The sequence below is a fragment of the Vicia villosa genome, linkage group LG1 (assembly GCF_029867415.1).
Source record: "Vicia villosa cultivar HV-30 ecotype Madison, WI linkage group LG1, Vvil1.0, whole genome shotgun sequence".
Taxonomy (NCBI): Eukaryota; Viridiplantae; Streptophyta; class Magnoliopsida; order Fabales; family Fabaceae; genus Vicia; species Vicia villosa.
Window position 1 is genome coordinate 216,312,161 of NC_081180.1, and position 21,354 is coordinate 216,333,514.

At 35.3% G+C, this 21,354-nt stretch overlaps 1 protein-coding gene across 1 annotated transcript; it reads left to right on the top strand.

The window, feature by feature from the left end:
• Positions 1–19,664: 19,664 nt before the first annotated feature.
• LOC131594842 (ervatamin-B-like) lies at positions 19,665–20,719 on the top strand. The gene is made up of 2 exons (XM_058867051.1): positions 19,665–20,040; positions 20,127–20,719. The coding sequence occupies exons 1-2, from the start codon at positions 19,665–19,667 to the stop codon at positions 20,717–20,719; spliced, it is 969 nt and encodes a 322-aa protein (XP_058723034.1).
• Positions 20,720–21,354: the final 635 nt, after the last annotated feature.

Genomic DNA, 21,354 nt, shown 5'->3' on the forward strand with positions numbered 1-21,354 from the left:
ACTGTACCACGGAGCTCAATATTCTCTTGTTCAGAGTGTTCCATTACTCTTCTTCTGCTTGAACGAGTATTGTATCTGTGATCTGATTGCGAGCGCGATCGAGAAACTTTGAGACGCGACAGCTTGACGATCTAATGGAGAAAGATCCAAAAGATGAGACTCTATACAACAGACTCGATATGCAGAATGATGTATGCAAAAAGAAATTTATGATTTTTCCAATTATTTTAAAGATTATTTTCTTGCAAACATTTGAACATAAACTATTCTTTTATTGAAATAATGGGAAATGTTACAACATTGGAGCATAGCTCCTTACAGAAGCAAATGATAAATAAAAGCTAAATAATCCTAAGCATCTTCATCAGACGAAGAACCAAATGCGTTGTGCAGCTTGAGCTTCAGGATTTCTTTCCCATAGTGAGCTTTCAATTCGGCCTTTTCGGTCCTTAGCTTGTCAACAACATTCTTCCAGTCGTAAGGAATTGGAGCGTTGCTTGTTGAGCCTTCAAGCTTTTTCTTGCTTTCTTTGATGTACCTCTTGATTGCAGCGTCTTTCTGACGGATCTTCTCATCTTTACTCATGAGCCATCCATCTTGATAATAGAGAGTTTCTTCGTGATCTTTCACTCGTTTCTTCAACTTTCTGTTTTCCACATCAGTCTTACGAAACTTTTCTTCCCAAGCGTCTTTTTCTAACCTCATCTTGGCTAAAATCTCTTGGTATTCTTCCGTAGTGTCAATGGGAATGTTGGGTAGTTGAGACACCGCAGGGAACATGGGTTTTTCATAATCATAAGGCATTTGAAACTCCCTTGCTCTTTTCTTCACCCAACAGGTATAGGCGTTTGTAGCAATGCAGTTTCTTACCCCACCTTTTTCTTTTCTTCGGACGTCGTACCAAGCTCTTACCATTCTTGTCTTCAACCTTTGAGGATCCTCCCCTTCTCGGTAAAAGTAGCATTCCATTGCGAGACCAATGGGTTTAGCTGAATTTGCATACCCGAGTTGTCGTCGAGATAGGACCGAATTGTAGTTAATTCCTCCTTGTGTACCAATGAGGGGTACGTTGGCGAACTCTCCACAGCTATCAATGGTTTCTGTACCACAGCGAGCCAAGGTATACCAATGAATATCATTATTAGTAAGAGACATAAGTCTTTGAGACCAACGCAAACCTTCTCGGTTTTCCGTGAAAGTAGGAGACTTAGGTAAGTGTGAAATAATCCATTTGTACAAAAGAGGTGCACAACATACAATGATTCCACCTTCTTGGAGATTCCTGTGATGAATAGAGAAATACGTGTCACCAAGCAAAGTCGGAACAGGATTTCCAATCAGAAAGATCTTTATGGCGTTGATATCAACAAAGTCGTTGACGTTGGGAAACAGAACCAACCCATAGATGAGCAAGGTTAGTACAGCTTCAAAAGCTATCATGCTACCAGTTTCGATGAAATCAAAGGCTTTCTTTATTAAAAACTGCGAAGTCAAGCCCGGAAGGTTTCCTTTGGTAGTCCAATTGCTTTCTACCTCAGATTTCTTCAAGTGAATACTTACTGCAATGACTGGTGACTTAGGAATGGCTTCCAAACCATTGAAAGGTATTTTGTCAGACACAAGAATACCCAAAAGATTGGCATATTCTTCCAAGGTTGGTACCAACTGATAGTCTGGAAAGGTGAAACACCGGTAGACGGGATCATAGAACTGAAACCAGAGTTTTGAGAAGTCCTTCATCAACATGAGAGTTCAAGATAGGCAAATGCTTTCCATAACTTTTCCTAAAATCGGAAGGATCTTGTACAAAAGATGCTAACTCTTTCAGTCTTTCCACATTAGGCTCTTTGAAACCGTACTTCTTGGTATGCCTTTTTACCCCTTCCATAACTTAATCCTATAATGTTTGCAAAGAAAATTCTCTAAATTTTTTTTGGAAAAATCATGTTTTTTTTTTTTTGAAAAAAGATGGGTTTTTATGAATGTATGAATGCATGGATGCATGAATGCCACATATACAAACATGGTAAGGCAATCACGGTGATGCAAACATGGTAACGCAAACATGGTACTACAAACATGGTAATTCAAACCATAGTACACATAGGTTCAAAGGTCCAGCGTCACAAGCATGAGGTCAGAGAACCAAACATGGGATATTACTAGGGGTTAATCACCTGCACAACATGTTCTACTGATACGTCAGAGTCTACATTTTTCTTTCGGATATTACCGGCTTGCACAACTGAACTTGTGAGCTAGCAATATTCTCAAGAAATACTCGTCTGAGTGTGGCTCTCCGCATGACAACTAATCCAAGTCTTCACCTGAATAGTTTCTACGCCACAACCTAATAAGGCCAGGATGGGTTATGGGTTCTACAGCCAACTCAGCTTCTACAATTCAATGAAAGAAATAATGTCTTCGCAACTGAACTTGCTAAACATATACTACAAACAAGGAACCTCCACTGAGCGGAAGGATTCTCATGCTGACTTTTTAAGGACTAACTCCTTGTATGCCATACATGACTATACCCTCCACCTAATTCTTATGTGTTCTTAATCCGGGTTAGGATTTGTCCATAATGTATCACTTGTAACAAAACCACAGATGTAACAGAACCACAGAACCAAGCATGTAACAAAAATGAAATAACAAACACAAAAATTAGAATTAACCCTTTCTTTGGAAACAATAAAAAGATGGTCCCCAGTGAAGTCGCCATTTTTCTGTCGCGGGGAAAAATCGTATCTTTTTTTCGGGATGAGACACCTGATGCCTTCTTTGGGCTTGAGTGCTCATAAAAATGATTTTTCTTTTGTTTCGACCAAACTTTTTATTATTTCCAAAGTAGGAAAAGGAAAAAAGCTGCAATAACCTTAAAAGTGGGGGAGAGATCTTGAGTAAGAGGGTTGGTTATACGAAGGGAAGGTATTAGCACCCAACGTATCTATAGTACTCTATAGGCTTCTTTGTTATGTTTGTTTCATTCTATGTTATGGTGGAGGTTCTTGTGAGATAGGTGGGACCTAGGGTGTTTGTTTGATTATGCTCGCAAAGATCATCGCGATCCTCTGCATACATATCCCTTAGAGGGAATCAGAGCATCTGTAGCCCGGGGTCTACAGGTGCTAAGGTTTGAGTAGTTTGAGGGAGAAGTTTTGCTCGCCAAGGATACGACCTTGTGCCTACGTATTCTCAAAGGGATGTTGAGAAAGTCAGAGCAATCGTAGTTCCCACTTATGCTAGTGGAAGCAAAGGATAAGAGACAAATGTCATCTCAATGTTCGATGTATCTAATCTATATCATCACATACATCTATTTGATTTTTGTTTGAAAATCTTTTCATTATAAGCTCTGGGCTGTGCCACTTATGGCGCTTAGAATGATAAAGATGCTTTTTAGCCAGCCTTGTGGCAAAAAACTTTCAATGAAGTCAGCCTTGTGACAAAAAGTTTTGATTAATCAGCCAGCCTTGTGGCAAAAGTTTCAATGAAGTCAGCCTTGTGACAAAAACTTTGATTAATCAGCCAGTATGGTGGCAAAAAGGTTTGATTGATTAGCCAGCCTTGTGGCAAAAAAGTTAAGTTGATTGATTGATTGATTGATTGATTGATTGTGATGATATAGAAGAGATACTCCTATCATAGAGATGATAAATGTCTAATATCCTAGGGTATTTGTTTTGGATATTGGGGATGCTTATAAGAAGCCCGTGGGTCCTTGTACGAAGCCCAAGAGGAGGCTATCCGAGGGTCCTTGCATTGTAAGCCCAAGAGGAGGCTATGGGAGGGACAATCGAGGGTCCTTGAATTGTAAGCCCAAGAGGAGGCTATGGGAGGGACAAGTCGTTTGTACGAAGCCCAAGAGGAGGCATGGTATAGTTGGTTTGAGCTCTTAGAGCGATTTCACCGGGAAACCATACTCTATGTTCTAACCTAAACTAGGGAGATTCTTTGCACGAAGCCCAATAGGAGGCTATGGGGAACCTAGTGTTGTACTAAGTTGAACAAGCATATATAACATGAACAAACACATGAACAAGTATGAAAAAACATGGACAAACATGAACAAGTATGAACAATTACATATATATGACAAAGTGTGTGTATATAATGGAGTTTATGAAGGAAATATACCTGTAAGCATGATCCATTTGTATACACGGGGCTCGGGACTTATACTCGGGGAAAGGCCCATTGAGTTTATTCAAAAGCTATGTAAACAAGTATTTACAAAAGGGCTCGGGACTTATACCTACATGGAGGCCCATGGTATTTTTGGGAAGATTTAAAGAAAACCTTCATTTTTTGATTTGTTGTTCGAAGTTAAAAAAAACAAATTGAACGAGATATATACAAAAAGGTATGTGTACAATGAAATACCTAATTTCATGTACAGGAATGGGACTTATACCTATGTGGAGGCCCCTGTTTTATTTTATAAAACATGGTTAATTGATTTGCAAAGTTTGTCGTTTTGAAAACAGTTTGAAGATTTGTTTCAAAAATAGTTTCTTTTGAAAAGAAAACCAAAAAAAGAAAAGGTTTATCGTTTTGAAAAACTGTGATCGTTTGTTTTGAAACGGTTTGAAATTTTGAAAGAAATCAAATTAATTAAGATAAACACAAAGATTATACTTAATTAACACCTAAATGATTAGGGTTTGATCACAAAATATTTACAAATGATTAAGTTTGAAAAATCAAATGAAAAACAATATTTAAAGTATTTAAAAACACTTAAAAATATGTCATTTTAAACTTAATTAAAAATGTATTAAATAAATATTTTTTTGTGATTTTTTTTTATATTCATAAAATACATATATAAAATAAGAAGTGTGTAAAAAATGAATAAAAAATGAGTTAATTTGATAGGTTAAAATAATTGATGAAGTTGTGAAGAAAAATAAGAAAAATAGTGTTAAAAAATTAGGTTTTGTCTTCCAAAGGGCTTGAACCCACGCCCTTGTGTTTACCATTCAAAAACAATGCCAACTGGACCACGCGCGTGGTCTGTTTAACATTTGCAACGAATCAATTATATTTTTGAATCAATTTCTAATTTCATTTTCAAAAATCTGGCGCCAAGAACATAACCCTAACTTGAATTTGAAAATTCTGAAAACTGAATTGTTTGGATCAAGTGAATAGCCTATCTTGCTCGATTTTTCACAAGGAACATGATTGTGATCTTTAATTTCATTTATTTTTGTTCTAAGATGGTTAATTTTTGCATGAAAATGAAGAACCTAATATGACAAATCATTGTGAAATCGTGTATGATCATGATATGATGCAATTGATTGAGGGTTATTATTCAGTGATGGTGCAGAAACAAGATGGTAACTCAATTTTTCATTTATGATGCATGTATGATAGAGTTTGAAGTTCATGAGCACTTACCTTAAAAACAGCACAACTGAGAATCGAATTCTGCAAATGAGGGGTTCCAGACGTTGTTTCTTGATCTGAACACCTTCAGTGGACCTTATGGAACATGTTTGGACGCTTGGAGTGGATTGAAAACCTCTTGATCAGTTTGTGGTACTCGATCTGCAGTAGGGCTCAAGTGAGGATCAAACTTGGTGATTTTGGAGTTACAGGTCAGGGATGATGATTGGGATAGTTCATATATGGTACATGGATGGTGTTTGGATGATTAACTTGGACTGAAATGAGCTAGAACGAAAATTAGCATGATAAGGCTCACTTTGTGCAAGTTTGGAGGTTGAAGAGTGATTCTGAGTTTTGGGTGTTTTTGGGGTATGTGGATGGGTCAAACACATCACATATGATGTTTAGAAGTTGTTAGAACCATCACTTTGGCCATAACTTCAAGGATTTGGAGGTTGAGTTTTCTACCTCTTTGAAAACTATGAAACTTGCAATTCAAGAAAGAAGAGAGAAAACCTATAATTGTGAGGTTTTGGTGTGATTTTGGATGGAGTTTGGACTGCTATTTATAGGCCAATAGTTCTGAACTCAGAGCTTTGCAAGTTGATCAAGGAATGGTGATTTGGCATTTGGAGATAAAATGGAATCTTTACATTTAATGCAAATGGTTAAAAGTGACTTAACCATGGTTATTTTGCCAAGCTTCTTATCTCTTTCCTATCTGATCTTAAACCAGAAAATATCTCTCAATTATTGCATTGGTGTGTCATCACTTGCATTATAGGTCATATAGCATTGAAACTTAGTGAAAATGGTTTGAAATTTCATGCATAATGACCTCCAATGACAAAATTCAAAACCATGGCTACACTCCATATTTTTTCATGCTCTTGGACATTTTGGAAAGCTCATGTTATGTAATTCAAAACCCTAGTTGGAATTTTCTTCAAGACCTTTAAGGAAATGGGTGAAAAAGATCCATGAACTTTGAGGAAAGTGAGATTTTAAGTGAAATTTTCAAAAGATACCAACTTTGAAGCTCCATAACTCTTAAATGGTTGATCTTTTGGAAAATCATCATATGTGACAAAGTTGTTTATTGGATCAAAATCTACAACTTTCATGTTGGAAATTTTTTTCAGTTTGTAGGTGAAATTTTGAGAAATTCCCTTCCAAAGTTTGGAAAAAACCATTGAAAAACACTTAGAATTTTTCTAAGTATGGAAAGTCAAACTTTTGACTTTTTGATTCTTGAATGATTTTCTTGATTTTCCTTGATCAAATGACTTCATATATCATATATTGATTATTTGAAACTTAAAAAGTCATGGTTGACCAAAATTTCCAAAAAGTCAATGGTGATCTTGTACAATTGACTTTTTCAGACGGATCGCGTTTCTGGAGATTTCAAATGAACCAGGCTATCCTCACCAAATGAATGGTATGAATGGATAATATTGAGGTATTGGAGGACCTTGAGCCATGGTTTAAGTTGTGGCACCATGTTCTGATTAAAAAGTCAGTGGTTCAGGTGAATTAGGTCAAAAACCCTAATTGTCGACCTGATGAAATTGATGACTGTGGATCTTGAATTAAGATGTAATTTCCATTGGATATTGCCATAGGGATTATTTGAAGATGATTGAAACCTTTGAGTGATCCCCTGGGGCTTTTTAGGGTTTCCCAAATGTGATCCCTGATTTTAGTCCCTGATAGCTCAAAACCCTAATCTGATGATTTAAAATTTCACTGTTGATCAATCCTTATGTAGGAGATGTCCTGAGCCAATGGATTAGGTCAAAATGATGTACTTGGGGTCTTGAGGTCACGTCCCAAGTCATTAGGTCAAATCTTGAGCAAAGGTCAGGAGTATACTATCTTCAGTCAAAACCCTAATCCGGTTGATTCAAAGTCCCTGAGCTTGTTGAAATGAATCTTTGAGGACCAAATGTTGATTGTTTATGAAGATAATTCTTTTGAGATGAAGGGAGAACAAAACCCTAATTGATTGTTACTTGTACTGATGAGTGATTTCTTGATTTAATCCTGCTGAGTCACAAGTAGCAAACACAAACTATGCAATTTGTTAGAGATGCAAATGATGCATATGCAGATGATATGAGGTGGTATCTTAGGTCAAAAATTGGGGTATGACAGAAAGGTTAGATGCAACCTCTAAATTTGGGAAGAAGTAATGCTACAGTATTGATGATAATTAAGCGAAAATTACACTTGATTTATTTTTTTTAGAGCAATAAAGCATGATAAAACAATTACAATGTTAGTAACTATATATATGAAAATACTAATAGCAACACTAATGAATTTAAAAAGTAATTTCTAACAAATAAATAATAATTGAAACAAAATACTTACCAATAAAACTTGAGATATAATTCTAAACATGACAAAAATTTGACCAAATGATTATATTTTGTAAAAAGGAAATTGGAATCCTAAGTGTGATGAAAAATAAAAACACCAAAATAAATAAATAAATAACTCTATATTAGTTAACAGTAAATAATAATTTTATAATTCTAATAGTAATAATTTGCAAAAATAAGGCAAAAAAGAAGAAGAAAAAGATGGCACTGAAATGTGAGCTGCGGGGATTGAACTCATGCACTCGTACACTCACATTTCTAACTCTTCATTTATTACCCACTAGACCAATTCAATTATTCATGTAAAAAGTGCAAATGAAAACTATCCATAATGAAAAGAGCCCGGGCAAGTTTTGGGGTATGACAGCCGCGAGCACCCAGAGTCCAGGTACCATGACAAGTTGTGCTTTATCTTCTTTGCAGCCAAGGATATCTGCAACAGAAATTATCTTCTTCTTAGCTACCCACAATTTCTTGGGTCCTTTCTTGTTAGATTTCTTCAAGTTCTGATTGAACTTGGGTTTAGCATGATAAGCAATAGGAGGAACAACATGATAATTCTTAGGTTGAGCAACATGATATTTTCTAGGTTGTGTCACATGCTTCTTACTGTGTGCAACATGAAAACTCTGAGCATGTGATGTGTGCCTAATATCATGTGAGTGGCCATACTTGAACTGATCATACAATGGCTTGTATGTGATTTTCATATCATCTACAGGTTCAAGTTTGTATGGGGTTTCACCCTCATAACCAATGCCAACTCTCTTGTTTCCAGAAACAGCCTATATCATAGAAGCAAGATGACTTCTACCAATACTTCTAGATAAAAATTTCCTGAAACTCAAGGTATATTCTTTAAGAATATTGTTCAGGCTTGGAATAGATCTTTCTGAACCAGAAGATGACTCAACATATTTGGATAGTTTTAAAACTTTTTCTTTAAGTTCAAAATTTTCTAATTCAAGCTTCTTAGTTTCAGATACAAAGTGTAACACCCTTCTAAACCCCACAGAAATTAATAGAATAAATCAGAGTAAAACATGATACAAGGGTGCCACAATTAATTAAAAACAAATAAACTAATTATGGTCGAAGTCATGCTTCATTAGGAAACGATTTACCAAAACATAATCATATTTATCACAGCGGAATGGGAAACAACGTCAATACAACCAAATGGAAATATAATCCAACACCAAATAAAATAGAGTAATCTCTTAAAACTCTAAAACTATCGTTCCCCAGTGTTACAAGATCAGAGCATGACCGACACGACCCAAAACAACGGATAAACTCTACGAGTCATCCTCACCGAGCACTAATGCCGCTACTTCTCAAATCTGAAAAATGTCAACAAGTAAGGGTGAGTCTCATTCTCAATTAATCAATGTTATGCATTCATAAGCAACAAAACATCATAATATATCATTCACCCAATTTGTCATATATTCAGATATTCAATGATCATTCATCAATCACAACAAATACAACAATTACAACAAATAAGACACCAAACATAACACTGAAATTCAATTCAATCATGTTATGACAAAGATGCATATGACCAACTGACACTATACATGTGGTACCAATAAACCGTGGAATCAATCCACTTAACCGATCTACGCCTCATCGAGATACGGCCCACCGACACAATTTCCGCACAATGGGAAATATGTCCACCAACGATCCAAACATCACCGGGATCCATCATCATATGCATATGAATGAATGTACACATATACCATACTTAAAAACATCACCGATCCGATGCACCGCATTGTCTCATCATAACTCACCATTTTCATCACCGAATAAGTATGACACGCTGCACAATTATTCAATTATTCACATATATTTACATCAAATATATCATTCAATCATCACCGTCATATTATCACAACAATCATGATAATAGTCACAACAAATCTATCACCGCATTAACACATTGTCACACTCAAAAACATATGCACACAATGTTACATTCAATCATACATGTCCACATATAACATATAATCATCACATTAATAATAGTAACGGTTCATTCCATCGTCCCACGAAAATATTGTCATGTTTACACAATTCCACATACACACAATGTATATCACTGAAGCAATTAAATAATCTTTTAAAAATAATTCGAGTCACCGCCCATCTCACCAATTCATCATATAAAATATTTAATTTGCTTCACAACGTCCCAAACGGCACCAAGAAAGGATACACGGATCAAAAGATACGTTATTTTAAAGTTTTAGAAAAATTCAACACAGCAAAGTTCGCTCAGCGAAGCCTGACAGAAACGAATCCTTCAGACCTCTGCTCAGCGGACCTCTAGCGACGTCCAACAGAAGCAAACTACGTTAGGACCTCCGCTCAGCGGACCTGCGATTTCACCAATTCTCATGTCTGCGACAGACCTGCGATTCCACACCCCTTTTCACCCAAAAACGATTCTAGACATCATATACAGGTACACAAACATTGAATTTATCATCACACATCATTATACATCAAAATAACACATCAATAACCAACAATCTATACAATTTCATCAATTATCCCAAATCATGACATACCTAACAATATCAAATCCCAATATACCCAATCGAATCGAACCATACGTTAATCCATCCTATTACCCATAATCACATAATATAAATTAACCGGAAGAGTCCCCCCTTACCTTAGCCAAGAATCCGGACATTTCTCCTTCTTCTCCATCAAACCCGTAAGGCTATTTTCATCACCTTCACCAAGAATCTCCAATCTTCAAACCCGCTTATCTCCCTCACCAAGAACTTCCCTGACACGAATTAATATATCAAATCGAAGGAAATTTCGTGTAGAATCTGAATCTTCAAGAATTACCTGATTTGGAGTTACGAGTAGAGAGTTATGACCCATTTTGTGAGGGCTGCACCATGAATACGAAAATCCCTTTTCTCCATGAATTCTCCTTCTCTCCCTCTTAGGTTTTCCTTCTCTATTTCTCAATTTTCTCTTATTTACTTGATTTATTAAAACATGGCATAATTTAGTAATGGGCTCAACACTTAACACCCCCTCATTACTAAATACTCCATTTGGCCCAAAGACCAATACTCAATAATTCTTCCAATTAGTTCAACGAAAATACCAAATAAATTCCAAATAATAATTTAATTTCCAATTAAATTAAAATTAGAAAATATGAGGTGTTACAACTCTCCCCCACTAAAAGAGTTTTCGTCCTCGAAAACATACTTCAAGTGAAAAGTCTCGGATAGGAGTCCTTCATCTGACTCTTTAGTTCCCATGTAACATTTCCATCAGTCGATCCTCAAAAATCCATCTGATATAACCATTAGGAAGCACATCTCACGCATTCAATCTCAGCTCTTACGTCGCATTTGACCACCCAAAGGTGTACTACTCGTTATACCTCCAAAAGGTTTAACAACAATAGAACATTGAGGTACAACCCATACAATACGCCCAATAACTGAATAATATAATTACACAACTCGTGGTATAATCACACCTGATCAACACTGCAGCAATGTATTCCATATTCGAACGTACCAACCTGAAACACACTTTCCCATTTGCGCGATAAAGTAATACTTACACTTTTCACCAACTGCTTCCTTCAAGAAAACTCAATAATAGTATTTTTCATACCATTGAATTCAAATTATCTGACTCCTCTTAAGTCACACCATCAACTATCCAACACTTTACATTCTGCTTCCGCTACACTACTCCGATTACTCATTACAATCATCTACACCAGTCAGATTTCTTAGTTTTTCCCAATTCCAACTCTCTTTACTCATTCGTTTAAAATTCTCCTTTATCATACATGGTATTAGTTTACCACTTAGCAATACTTATACTCATTCAACAATAAATTCCTGAGTTACTACATCTATTAAGACATTCCAATCATCGGAACGAGTATACATGAGTTGTTATAACCACACTCATCAACCTCAATATACCATTGCTTACAAAATAGCTCAACTGAGTCCCACTCTCCTCCAAGAATTAAATTAACTTCGTCCTTCATAGAGTATAATTCCTCATTATATCTGGAAATCTACAATAACACCTTTAAACAGCACAAAATTATTATAGCATCATATAGTATCAACTCATCGTCTTAATTTCTCCGAATGCACACTCGTCGACCACGTACAACCATAATAACATGTTCATCAACTCGGAAATTATTCAAAAGATTTCCAATTCCCTGGCACAACATCTTTACATCCACTAGATTCTAAATCCAACATATAGATTAATACATGTTCTCTACGTAGGCTCCCGACATATTAATTCCTCACTGTCCATGAGTAGTACTCACAACACGACTCCACATCACACTTTCGCTACGCGACTCTGATTACCCATCTTAGGTCATCATCCAATATATTGCACTCTTTCATATTCACTTCTTCACAAGTTCACACAACATGGTGAGTGATTTATTCTTTACGGCTTAGTATCCATCGCATCTTATACCATTAAGGTAACAAAACAAGTTCATTCTATTTATATGATTCCGCCTACTATCAACAAGAGATTAAGGGTGATCAAGTCCTCAATTTGTCAATAGATAGCTGACAACCACATTTAAGCATAAATTGTCGTTACTACATAATAGTGCCCCTTCTGAGTTTGCACTCACTCATTAACATCGTCATAGTCCAATAATTCACTACGGTGTCCTTCTTCTGGAATATTCTTTCAAAGCTCAAAAACATCAAGAACACAAACCTGCTCACTAAACCTCGTCATACCGTTCTCGTCGATTCTGAATTCACCGCCTTTACCTTGGTAATTCAAAGTCAACTTATTGGTCAACTCAACATTAGCTTTCTGACCTTCTCTAATCCCATCAAGAATACCACTAGTCAGCTTTAACATACCCAATCTAACACTCTTAGGAGTACCTTCACATATCAATCTCAAATATCTAAATTGTCCACTTAAATCCAACTCTTTCACCATCAGCACCAACATATTTAAAGACTTCTTACTCAACGCATAAGCTAGTACTTGCTGATTTTGCATCAATACACCACCCAAACTCATCGGTGACGCATCACAATATACCACAAACGGTTCTAAAGTTTATTTCACCTTTACTACTAATCCACCCCTCACTTAAAATCCATCGGCACTCAAATCATCTTTATTACCGAACATCTCATCAACTTATTCATCAACAACATATACTACTCAACTTCGTTTCACACAATCGCGGTAGTAGGCATTCCTATTCAACAAGTTTCACACTTCCTTAACCAAATTCAAAATCTCTCTTCATAGTATCACCTCTACTGTATTTATAACTCTCCCATAAGTTAGAACATAATTTTACCTCTTCGTAGGCTCAAACGGTACATTAATCCGACACTCGGAACTCAAGATATGAATTTTCCAATCATTATCCGAAATGCAACATCGACATCATGCAGCGACGCTCTATACGGTATTCACAAAACTCTTCAAATGGTATATTCAATTCTTAAAATTACTTCTCAACAACCTTCTAATTATTCCTTCAATCCGTCCAACGCTGACACTGACATCCCGTGCGGTACCAATAAGTCTAGTTCTAAGAACAAGAGTAACCGTAACTTCACCTCTTTACAACGTCTCCCTGTCACAATTAATTATATTACAGCTCCTGCAACTATTTTTATAACAAAGTTCATCTCGTTAGCTTTCCGACGCTTCAAACGGAACTCAAATCGGATGTCCAGAACTCTAGTTATGAATTTTCGAAGTTCTGCAGCTATTCAGCAATTTTCCTGCGTTTTGCTTACGAAAATCTCACTCCAAAACTCATTCTCTTCAACTCGATCGCATTCCAAACAGCCCCTTATCATATCTTTTCACTTCCAAACATCCTTATAACTTGAGCAACACATCCCATCGCCGAAGTGCGATTTCTGAAACATTACGATAACAATCCTCTTTGCAAACTTGCAACTGATCCTCTTCCAAGACCACTCAACTGACAACTTCGCAGCACACTAGCAGAGCTGACACAATGCAACTTTTTAATTTTCCTCTCCTACAAATAATCATCAATTGCATATAATCATCCTCCTTCAAGATGCTCCAACTTAATTACCAGCCAAGTCTTAATTCCAAGTCACCTTCAATTCGGAAAACAACAACTCCAACAACGCTTACACTGTTGCCAACAACAGCCTACTGAATCAATCATCTTACAACTGAAACATAACCGAGAAGCAAAGCTTCTCCCCCACTTGTTTCAAACCAACTTCTGCAACAAACAACCAAGTACCGACAGTGATTCACTCACATGTCGCGTACCAAGGGATAATACGCCGACAGTATTCAATAGTCGCGCAACTCAACTGACTCGACAATTGGCCGGACGGACCGACCTGCTCTGATACCACTATTGTAACACCCTTCTAAACCCCACAGAAATTAATAGAATAAATCAGAGTAAAACATGATACAAGGGTGCCACAATTAATTAAAAACAAATAAACCAATTATGGTCGAAGTCATGCTTCATTAGAAAACGATTTACCAAAACATAATCATATTTATCACGGAATGGGAAACAACGTCAATACAACCAAATGGAAATATAATCCAACACCAAATAAAATAGAGTAATCTCTTAAAACTCTAAAACTATCATTCCCCAGTGTTACAAGATCAGAGCATGACCGACAGGACCCAAAACAACGGATAAACTCTACGAGTCATCCTCACCGAGCACTAATGCCGCTACTTCTCAAATCTAAAAAATGTAAACAAGTAAGGGTGAGTCTCATTCTCAATTAATCAATGTTATGCATTCATAAGCAACAAAACATCATAATATATCATTCACCCAATTTGTCATATATTCAGATATTCAATGATCATTCATCAATCACAACAAATACAACAATTACAACAAATACGACACCAAACATAACACTGAAATTCAATTCAATCATGTTATGACAAAGATGCATATGACCAACTGACACTATGCATGTGGTACCAATAAACCGTGGAATCAATCCACCTAACCGATCTACGCCTCATCAAGATTCGGCCCACCGAAACAATTTCCGCACAATGGGAAATATGTCCACCAACGATCCAAACATCACCGGGATCCATCATCAAATGCATATGAATGAATGTACACATATACCATACTTAAAAACATCACCGATCCGATGCACAGCATCGTCTCATCATAACTCACCATTTTCATCACCGAATAAGTATGTACACGCTGCACAATCATTCAATTATTCACATATATTTACATCAAATATATCATTCAATCATCACCGTCATATTATCACAACAATCATGATAATAGTCACAACAAATCTATCACCGCATTAACACATTGTCACACTCAAAAACATATGCACACAATGTTACATTCAATCATACATGTCCACATATAACATATAATCATCACATTAATAATAATAACGGTTCATTCCATCGTCCCACGAAAATATTGTCATGTTTACACAATTCCACATACACACAATGTATATCACCGAAGCAATTAAATAATCTTTTAAAAATAATCCGGGTCACCGCCCATCTCACCAATTCATCATATAAAATATTTAATTTGCTTCACAACATCCCAAACGGCACCAAGAAAGGATACACGGATCAAAAGATACGTTATTTTAAAGTTTTAGAAAAATTCAACACAGCAAAGTTCGCTCAGCGAAGCCTGACAGAAACGAATCCTTCAGACCTCCGCTCAGCAGACCTCTAGCGACGTCCAACAGAAGCAAACTACGTTAGGACCTCCGCTCAGCGGACCTGCGATTTCACCAATTCTCATGTCTGCGACAGACCTGCGATTCCACACCCCTTTTCACCCAAAAACGATTCTAGACATCATATACAGGTACACAAACATTGAATTTATCATCACACATCATTATACATCAAAACAACACATCAATAACCAACAATCTATACAATTTCATCAATTATCCCAAATCATGACATACCTAACAATATCAAATCCCAATATACTCAATCGAATCGAATCATACGTTAATCCATCCTATTACCCATAATCACATAATAGAAATTAACCGAAAGAGTCCCCCCTTACCTTAGCCAAGAATCCGGACATTTCTCCTTCTTCTCCATCAAACCCGTAAGGCTATTTTCATCACTTTCAGCAAGAATATCCAATCTTCAAACCCGCTTATCTCCCTCACCAAGAACTTCCCTGACACGAATTAATATATCAAATCGAAGGAAATTTTGTGTAGAATCCGAATCTTCAAGAATTACCTGATTTGGAGTTACGAGCAGAAAGTTATGACCCATTTTGTGAGGGTTGCACCATGAATACGAAAATCCCTTTTCTCCATGAATTCTCCTTCTCTCCCTCTTAGGTTTTCCTTCTCTATTTCTCAATTTTCTCTTATTTACTTGTTTTATTAAAACATGGCATAATTTAGTAATGGGCTCAACACTTAACACCCCCTCATTACTAAATACTCCACTTGGCCCAAAGACCAATACTCAATAATTCTTCCAATTAGTTCAACGAAAATACCAAATAAATTCCAAATAATAATTTAATTTCCGATTAATTTAAAATTCGAAAATATGGGGTGTTACACAAAGAGCTTTCTCAGCCTCTTGTGCTTGATACTAAGCTTAGCCTTGATTTCAAGAATTTATGCTAAACTGGAAGCTAGCTCATCTCTAGAAAGTTCAGAAAATACCTCTTCAGAATCTGATTCTGATTCTGATGTAGATTCTGATCTATCATCAACTGTGGCCATCAACGTAATGTTTGCCTGCTAGCCTTCAGAGTCTGATTCTGATAAATCTGAATCATCCCAAGTTGCCATAAGACCTTTCTTCTTATGAAACTTCTTCTTGGGCTTCTCCTTCTGAAGCTTTGGACATTCACTCTTGTAGTGTCCAGAAGGGTAAACCAACTCTGGAAGAGCAAACAAAGGAAGTTCAAGAACTTGAGAAGTTCTAAGAAGCCTGAAAGAGGAGAATCTTCTGGAAGCAGAAAGATCTGACAAGAAGAAGGTCACTTGTTTCGAGTGCAATGAGCCTGGACAACAGCTCCATTCATGTTATCCCAAGATTCATCCAGGAATTTTTTGACTTCATTTCTCCTTAATTGATCTTCCTGAGTTTCAGGAACTATATCCATCAACTGAGTGGCATCAACAAATTCCTTTGTTGCACTCCCATCCGAGGATTGAGAATTCACCACAATTGTGTTAACCACTATGGCTTTATTCGCATCATCTCCTCCATTCACAATCGGTGAAGCTGCTATAGGGGTTAAGACAGGAACAAGAATCACATCTTCCTCCTTGTTTCTATCATCCAGAATATCTTCCTCAAGGTTGGTCTGGACCACTGGCTCAGCAACTTTCTTCCCAAAATTAGAATTAATCGCCTTATCCATTTTAAGATTACTCTCTCTACCTTTTCCATGGATCATGTCTTTCATTTTGCAGCTAGTCATGTTGTGCCCAATGCAAGAACAATAGGAGCAGAAATCTGGATTTTTTTCATATTCAACTAAGATCTTTGGTTAAATCCAGATCCACTAAGACCCTAAAAAAATGACCAAAACGTTTATCAAATGCTGACAAATTAGAAGCTGAGTCGATGCATATCAGATTTCCAACACTACTTGCGTTTGCAAAAAGAATTCTAGGTCTCCAATACTCCTGCAAGAGGCCATGAATCCTAATCCAGACTTGAGCAGATGTTTGTTTATGGGTAGAAGGAACAAAATCCTTGGTCCAGGGAAAGAGCTTCAGCTCTCCTTCGGGAATTGACCACGCATTTATGGAACGGACTCTCTGCACATCTTCAAGAGATGTAAAAGCAAATTCAAAGAATCATTTTCCAAATGAGGTAACTCCCCATTTTCCTATCGAAGGCCATAACATCGTCAGTTTCTCTTTAAATTTGACAACTGTCAAAGGTGTGGAACCTTTTGCCCAGACCACTCTGCCATGAAGGTGATGCTTGCAGGCATCAAATCCGAGCTTGTATTCGTCTTTAGGAATGGTGATGGCCAGCCGATCCCCTTTTAGACAAGGAACGAGAAGCTGACTAAGAGGAATGTCACATACACTGTTTGAAACCGACGATGCAAAGGATTTTGCATTTTGAGTTGAAATGAGGGGTTTTACATGAGAGGAGTTGAGAGGAGAGGGGGTAGTAGTTTCAGGGAAGAGCAAAGAGGGATCCATAGCGATAGAACAACGAAGAAACAATAATCGGCGGGGGAAACTAGCCATTATCAGTCATTTGAGATAATACATCTATCTATAATATCTAAAAAAGAGAAAGAAAACGGTGTTGAGGATGATTTTTAGCCAAAATGGCCAAAAACCACCCCTACGATGGATAAATGAAAAGAGAAAAAAGTTTAGAGGAGAGGAGAGAAGTTTTAAAAGATTTTACGTTCCAAATATAATTTGTTTCTTTATTTTAATTATATTACATTTAAATTATATCTACAAAAGAAAACAATATATATATATAATTATACATTTACTAGGGCCGGCTTTAGATCAGAGCAACCAGGCCCGCGCCCTTAAAAAATCAGGAGTCTCAAAATCAAAAAAAGAGTTAGAAATTATAATAAATAATATGTAATAAATACTGTATTTCCTAAATTTAATATAGTTAGAGATTCAGCCAAGCGGTAAGTGGCATTTTTTTGGGTACATGATATTGCGGGTTCTAAGGGTTTTGAGTTTTGACCCTTTAGTGTTCATAAGCAACTTTTCTAATTTCATGTTTTTGTTTTACTAAGGCAATATTGATATTAAATAAATTTTCAATAATATAATAAATTATGTTTAATTTATATTTAAAAAATCCATTATATAATAAATTAATTTATATCAAATTTCTATGATAAAATATGATATATTATTATTATGTATGTTTATTACTTTTTTTTATAACAAAATATATTATTAACTTTTATTTTATATTAATAAATAAAATTTTTAGAAATTCAGTATTATTTTTTTATTATCTCAACATAATTAAATAATTAAATAGATAGTAAATTAAATTATTAAAATTATTATTATTTTATTTTAACAATTTGATCATAGTTAATATAATTTGATGTAGTATCTATAAAATTTTATAATTTTGTTTATATATCAATTTTAATAAAATCTCAAGACTCTTGCGGTTATGTTTTAAAGCTTTGAGGCTCTATCGAAATGTTTACAATTATTTTGTAATTTTATCATTTGTCCAGAGCCTCTAAAAATATCAGGACCGGCCTTGACGTTAACGTTTGTAACTAATATATATTTATTTCATTTTTTTTGGATAAAACAATTATAGATATAAATACCTTTAATTAATATATAACTATATAAAATTTTTATGTCAAAATTATATTTGCGTATTAATTATATTAAATATATTATTGATATGATAATTTCTTATGTTAAAATTATAAACCATTTTAAAAGGTATTAAATATTTTGTTTCTAAAAATATAATGTGAATTGAGTTTTAATAATTAGTATCTAAGTTACAATTAAAAATGACAATGGAAACAGATGTAAATCTTGTCCATTAATTCCATTTAATCAAAATTTAATGAATCAAATACAAATAAAAATCTACTGACATAAATATATACATGAAAGAATATAATTTTTTATTTTATTTTATGGAATTTGAATTCTATAAATTGTTAGATTTGTGTTAATTTTATTCAAATCGTTTTTCCCTAAACAGTCTGTTCTTTATATAGTCATCCTAAAAAAAATGAAGCAACTTATTAGTTTTTGCATGATCATCTTGTGGTCATGTGGGTACCTGATTGTTTCTGGAATGGATAGTGAGTCTCCCTATTCTTCCATGGTTAATGAATTCGTAAATTGGCAGGTAAAGTATGGAATTAAATATGCAAATAGTACTGAGACGGTGAAACGCTTTGCTATATTCAAAGAAAATTTTGAATTCGTTGAAAATTTTAATAAAGGGAATGATACTTACACGGTTGGCTTAGATCAATATTCTGATTTGACTGATGAAGAGTTTTACTCTTTATATGGTGAGTCTCCAAATGTATCAAATGACATTTCTTCCTTCGAAGTTAGGTCAAATACCAATACAGTAATCTTCAACTTGACTGATGATATTCCAAAGAATTTAGATTGGAGAGATCACGGAGCGGTCACCGATGTTAAAGATCAAAAATTATGTGGTAAATAAAACATAATTGAGATTTAAATTGATTTGTATTCTATATTTGATATAAGTGTATTACTTTAATTAATGTTTGTGTTGTAGGAGCTTGTTGGGCTTTTTCAGCTGTAGCAGCTGTAGAAAGTATTTGGAAAATAAAAAAGGGCTTTCTGCTCACATTATCAGAGCAACAACTAATTGACTGTGATTCAAGAAGTCACGGTTGTGATGGTGGTCATCCTGATCAAGGCTTGCGTCATATAGTAGAAAGCGATGGTATTCTCGAAGACGAGGATTATCCATATAGAGGATACCACGATGAAGACGGCAGCTGTGATTTACGCGACCAGAACGCGCCTGAGGTTGATATAAATTCTATCACATATGTACAAAGACTTGATGAACGTCAATTATTACGGGCCGTGGCACAACAGCCAGTATCAGTTGAGATCGCTAATGGCGGCAAACATTTTAGAAAATACAAGAATGGGATATATCGTGGACCATGTGCTCTCCATCCTTCCCATGCGGTTACTATAGTTGGTTACGGTGAAGAACATGGAGTGAAATATTGGTTGTATAAGAATTCTTATGGTACAAAATGGGGTGATAAGGGCTACATGAAGATAATAAGAGAAGCTGGAGAAGCTGCTGGTCATTGTAGCATTGCTCTAAATCCTGTTTACCCAACTATATAATATGTGTTCGTGCTAAATATTAGTATTGAAATTTAGCTTTGTATATCAATAAAATAAATAAATTAAATCCTACTAATTCAAATCGGTTAGTAGTTGTAAGGACATCCAATTGAATTCTAATTCAACAAATTAAAAAACATTAAGAAATTTTGTCATTTTTGAAATGACACATATTACTATTGATTGTTTTTATAGTGATTAGAGATAAAATAAGAAACTTTGTTATAAATACCATATTTATTAATCATTGCATGAACACAAACTAATCATTATAGAGTTAAATAAGAAACTTTGTTCCATTCTCTTAACTGACTATTTAAGAATTCTTCAGGCAAGGTCGGTTGTTTAGTTACAAATGACGTATTAAAAGGATCCCAAAAATTATAAATACCATATTTATTTATTTTTACACAAAACCGATGCATTTATATAATTGTTAAAATAAAATTCACAAAATGAGGTGAGTCTTAACATTAAATATACTTTAACATTAAATATACTTACGTGCACCACAATTGTATTATAGTTATATCCAAACATAAAATTTTGTATGCTTTTAGGATCGGTATAGAAAACTTATGCATAAACATGCTCTAATGGAAGACTGATGTATGTTTAGAGATCTATGATCAATC

Bases quoted from the DNA above. Each gene is read 5' to 3' on its own strand.
- LOC131594842 (XM_058867051.1), top strand. From the start codon at position 19,665: ATGGATAGTGAGTCTCCCTATTCTTCCATGGTTAATGAATTCGTAAAT. The intron at 20,041-20,126 runs GTAAATAAAACA...TTTGTGTTGTAG, and splicing joins TAAAGATCAAAAATTATGTG to GAGCTTGTTGGGCTTTTTCA.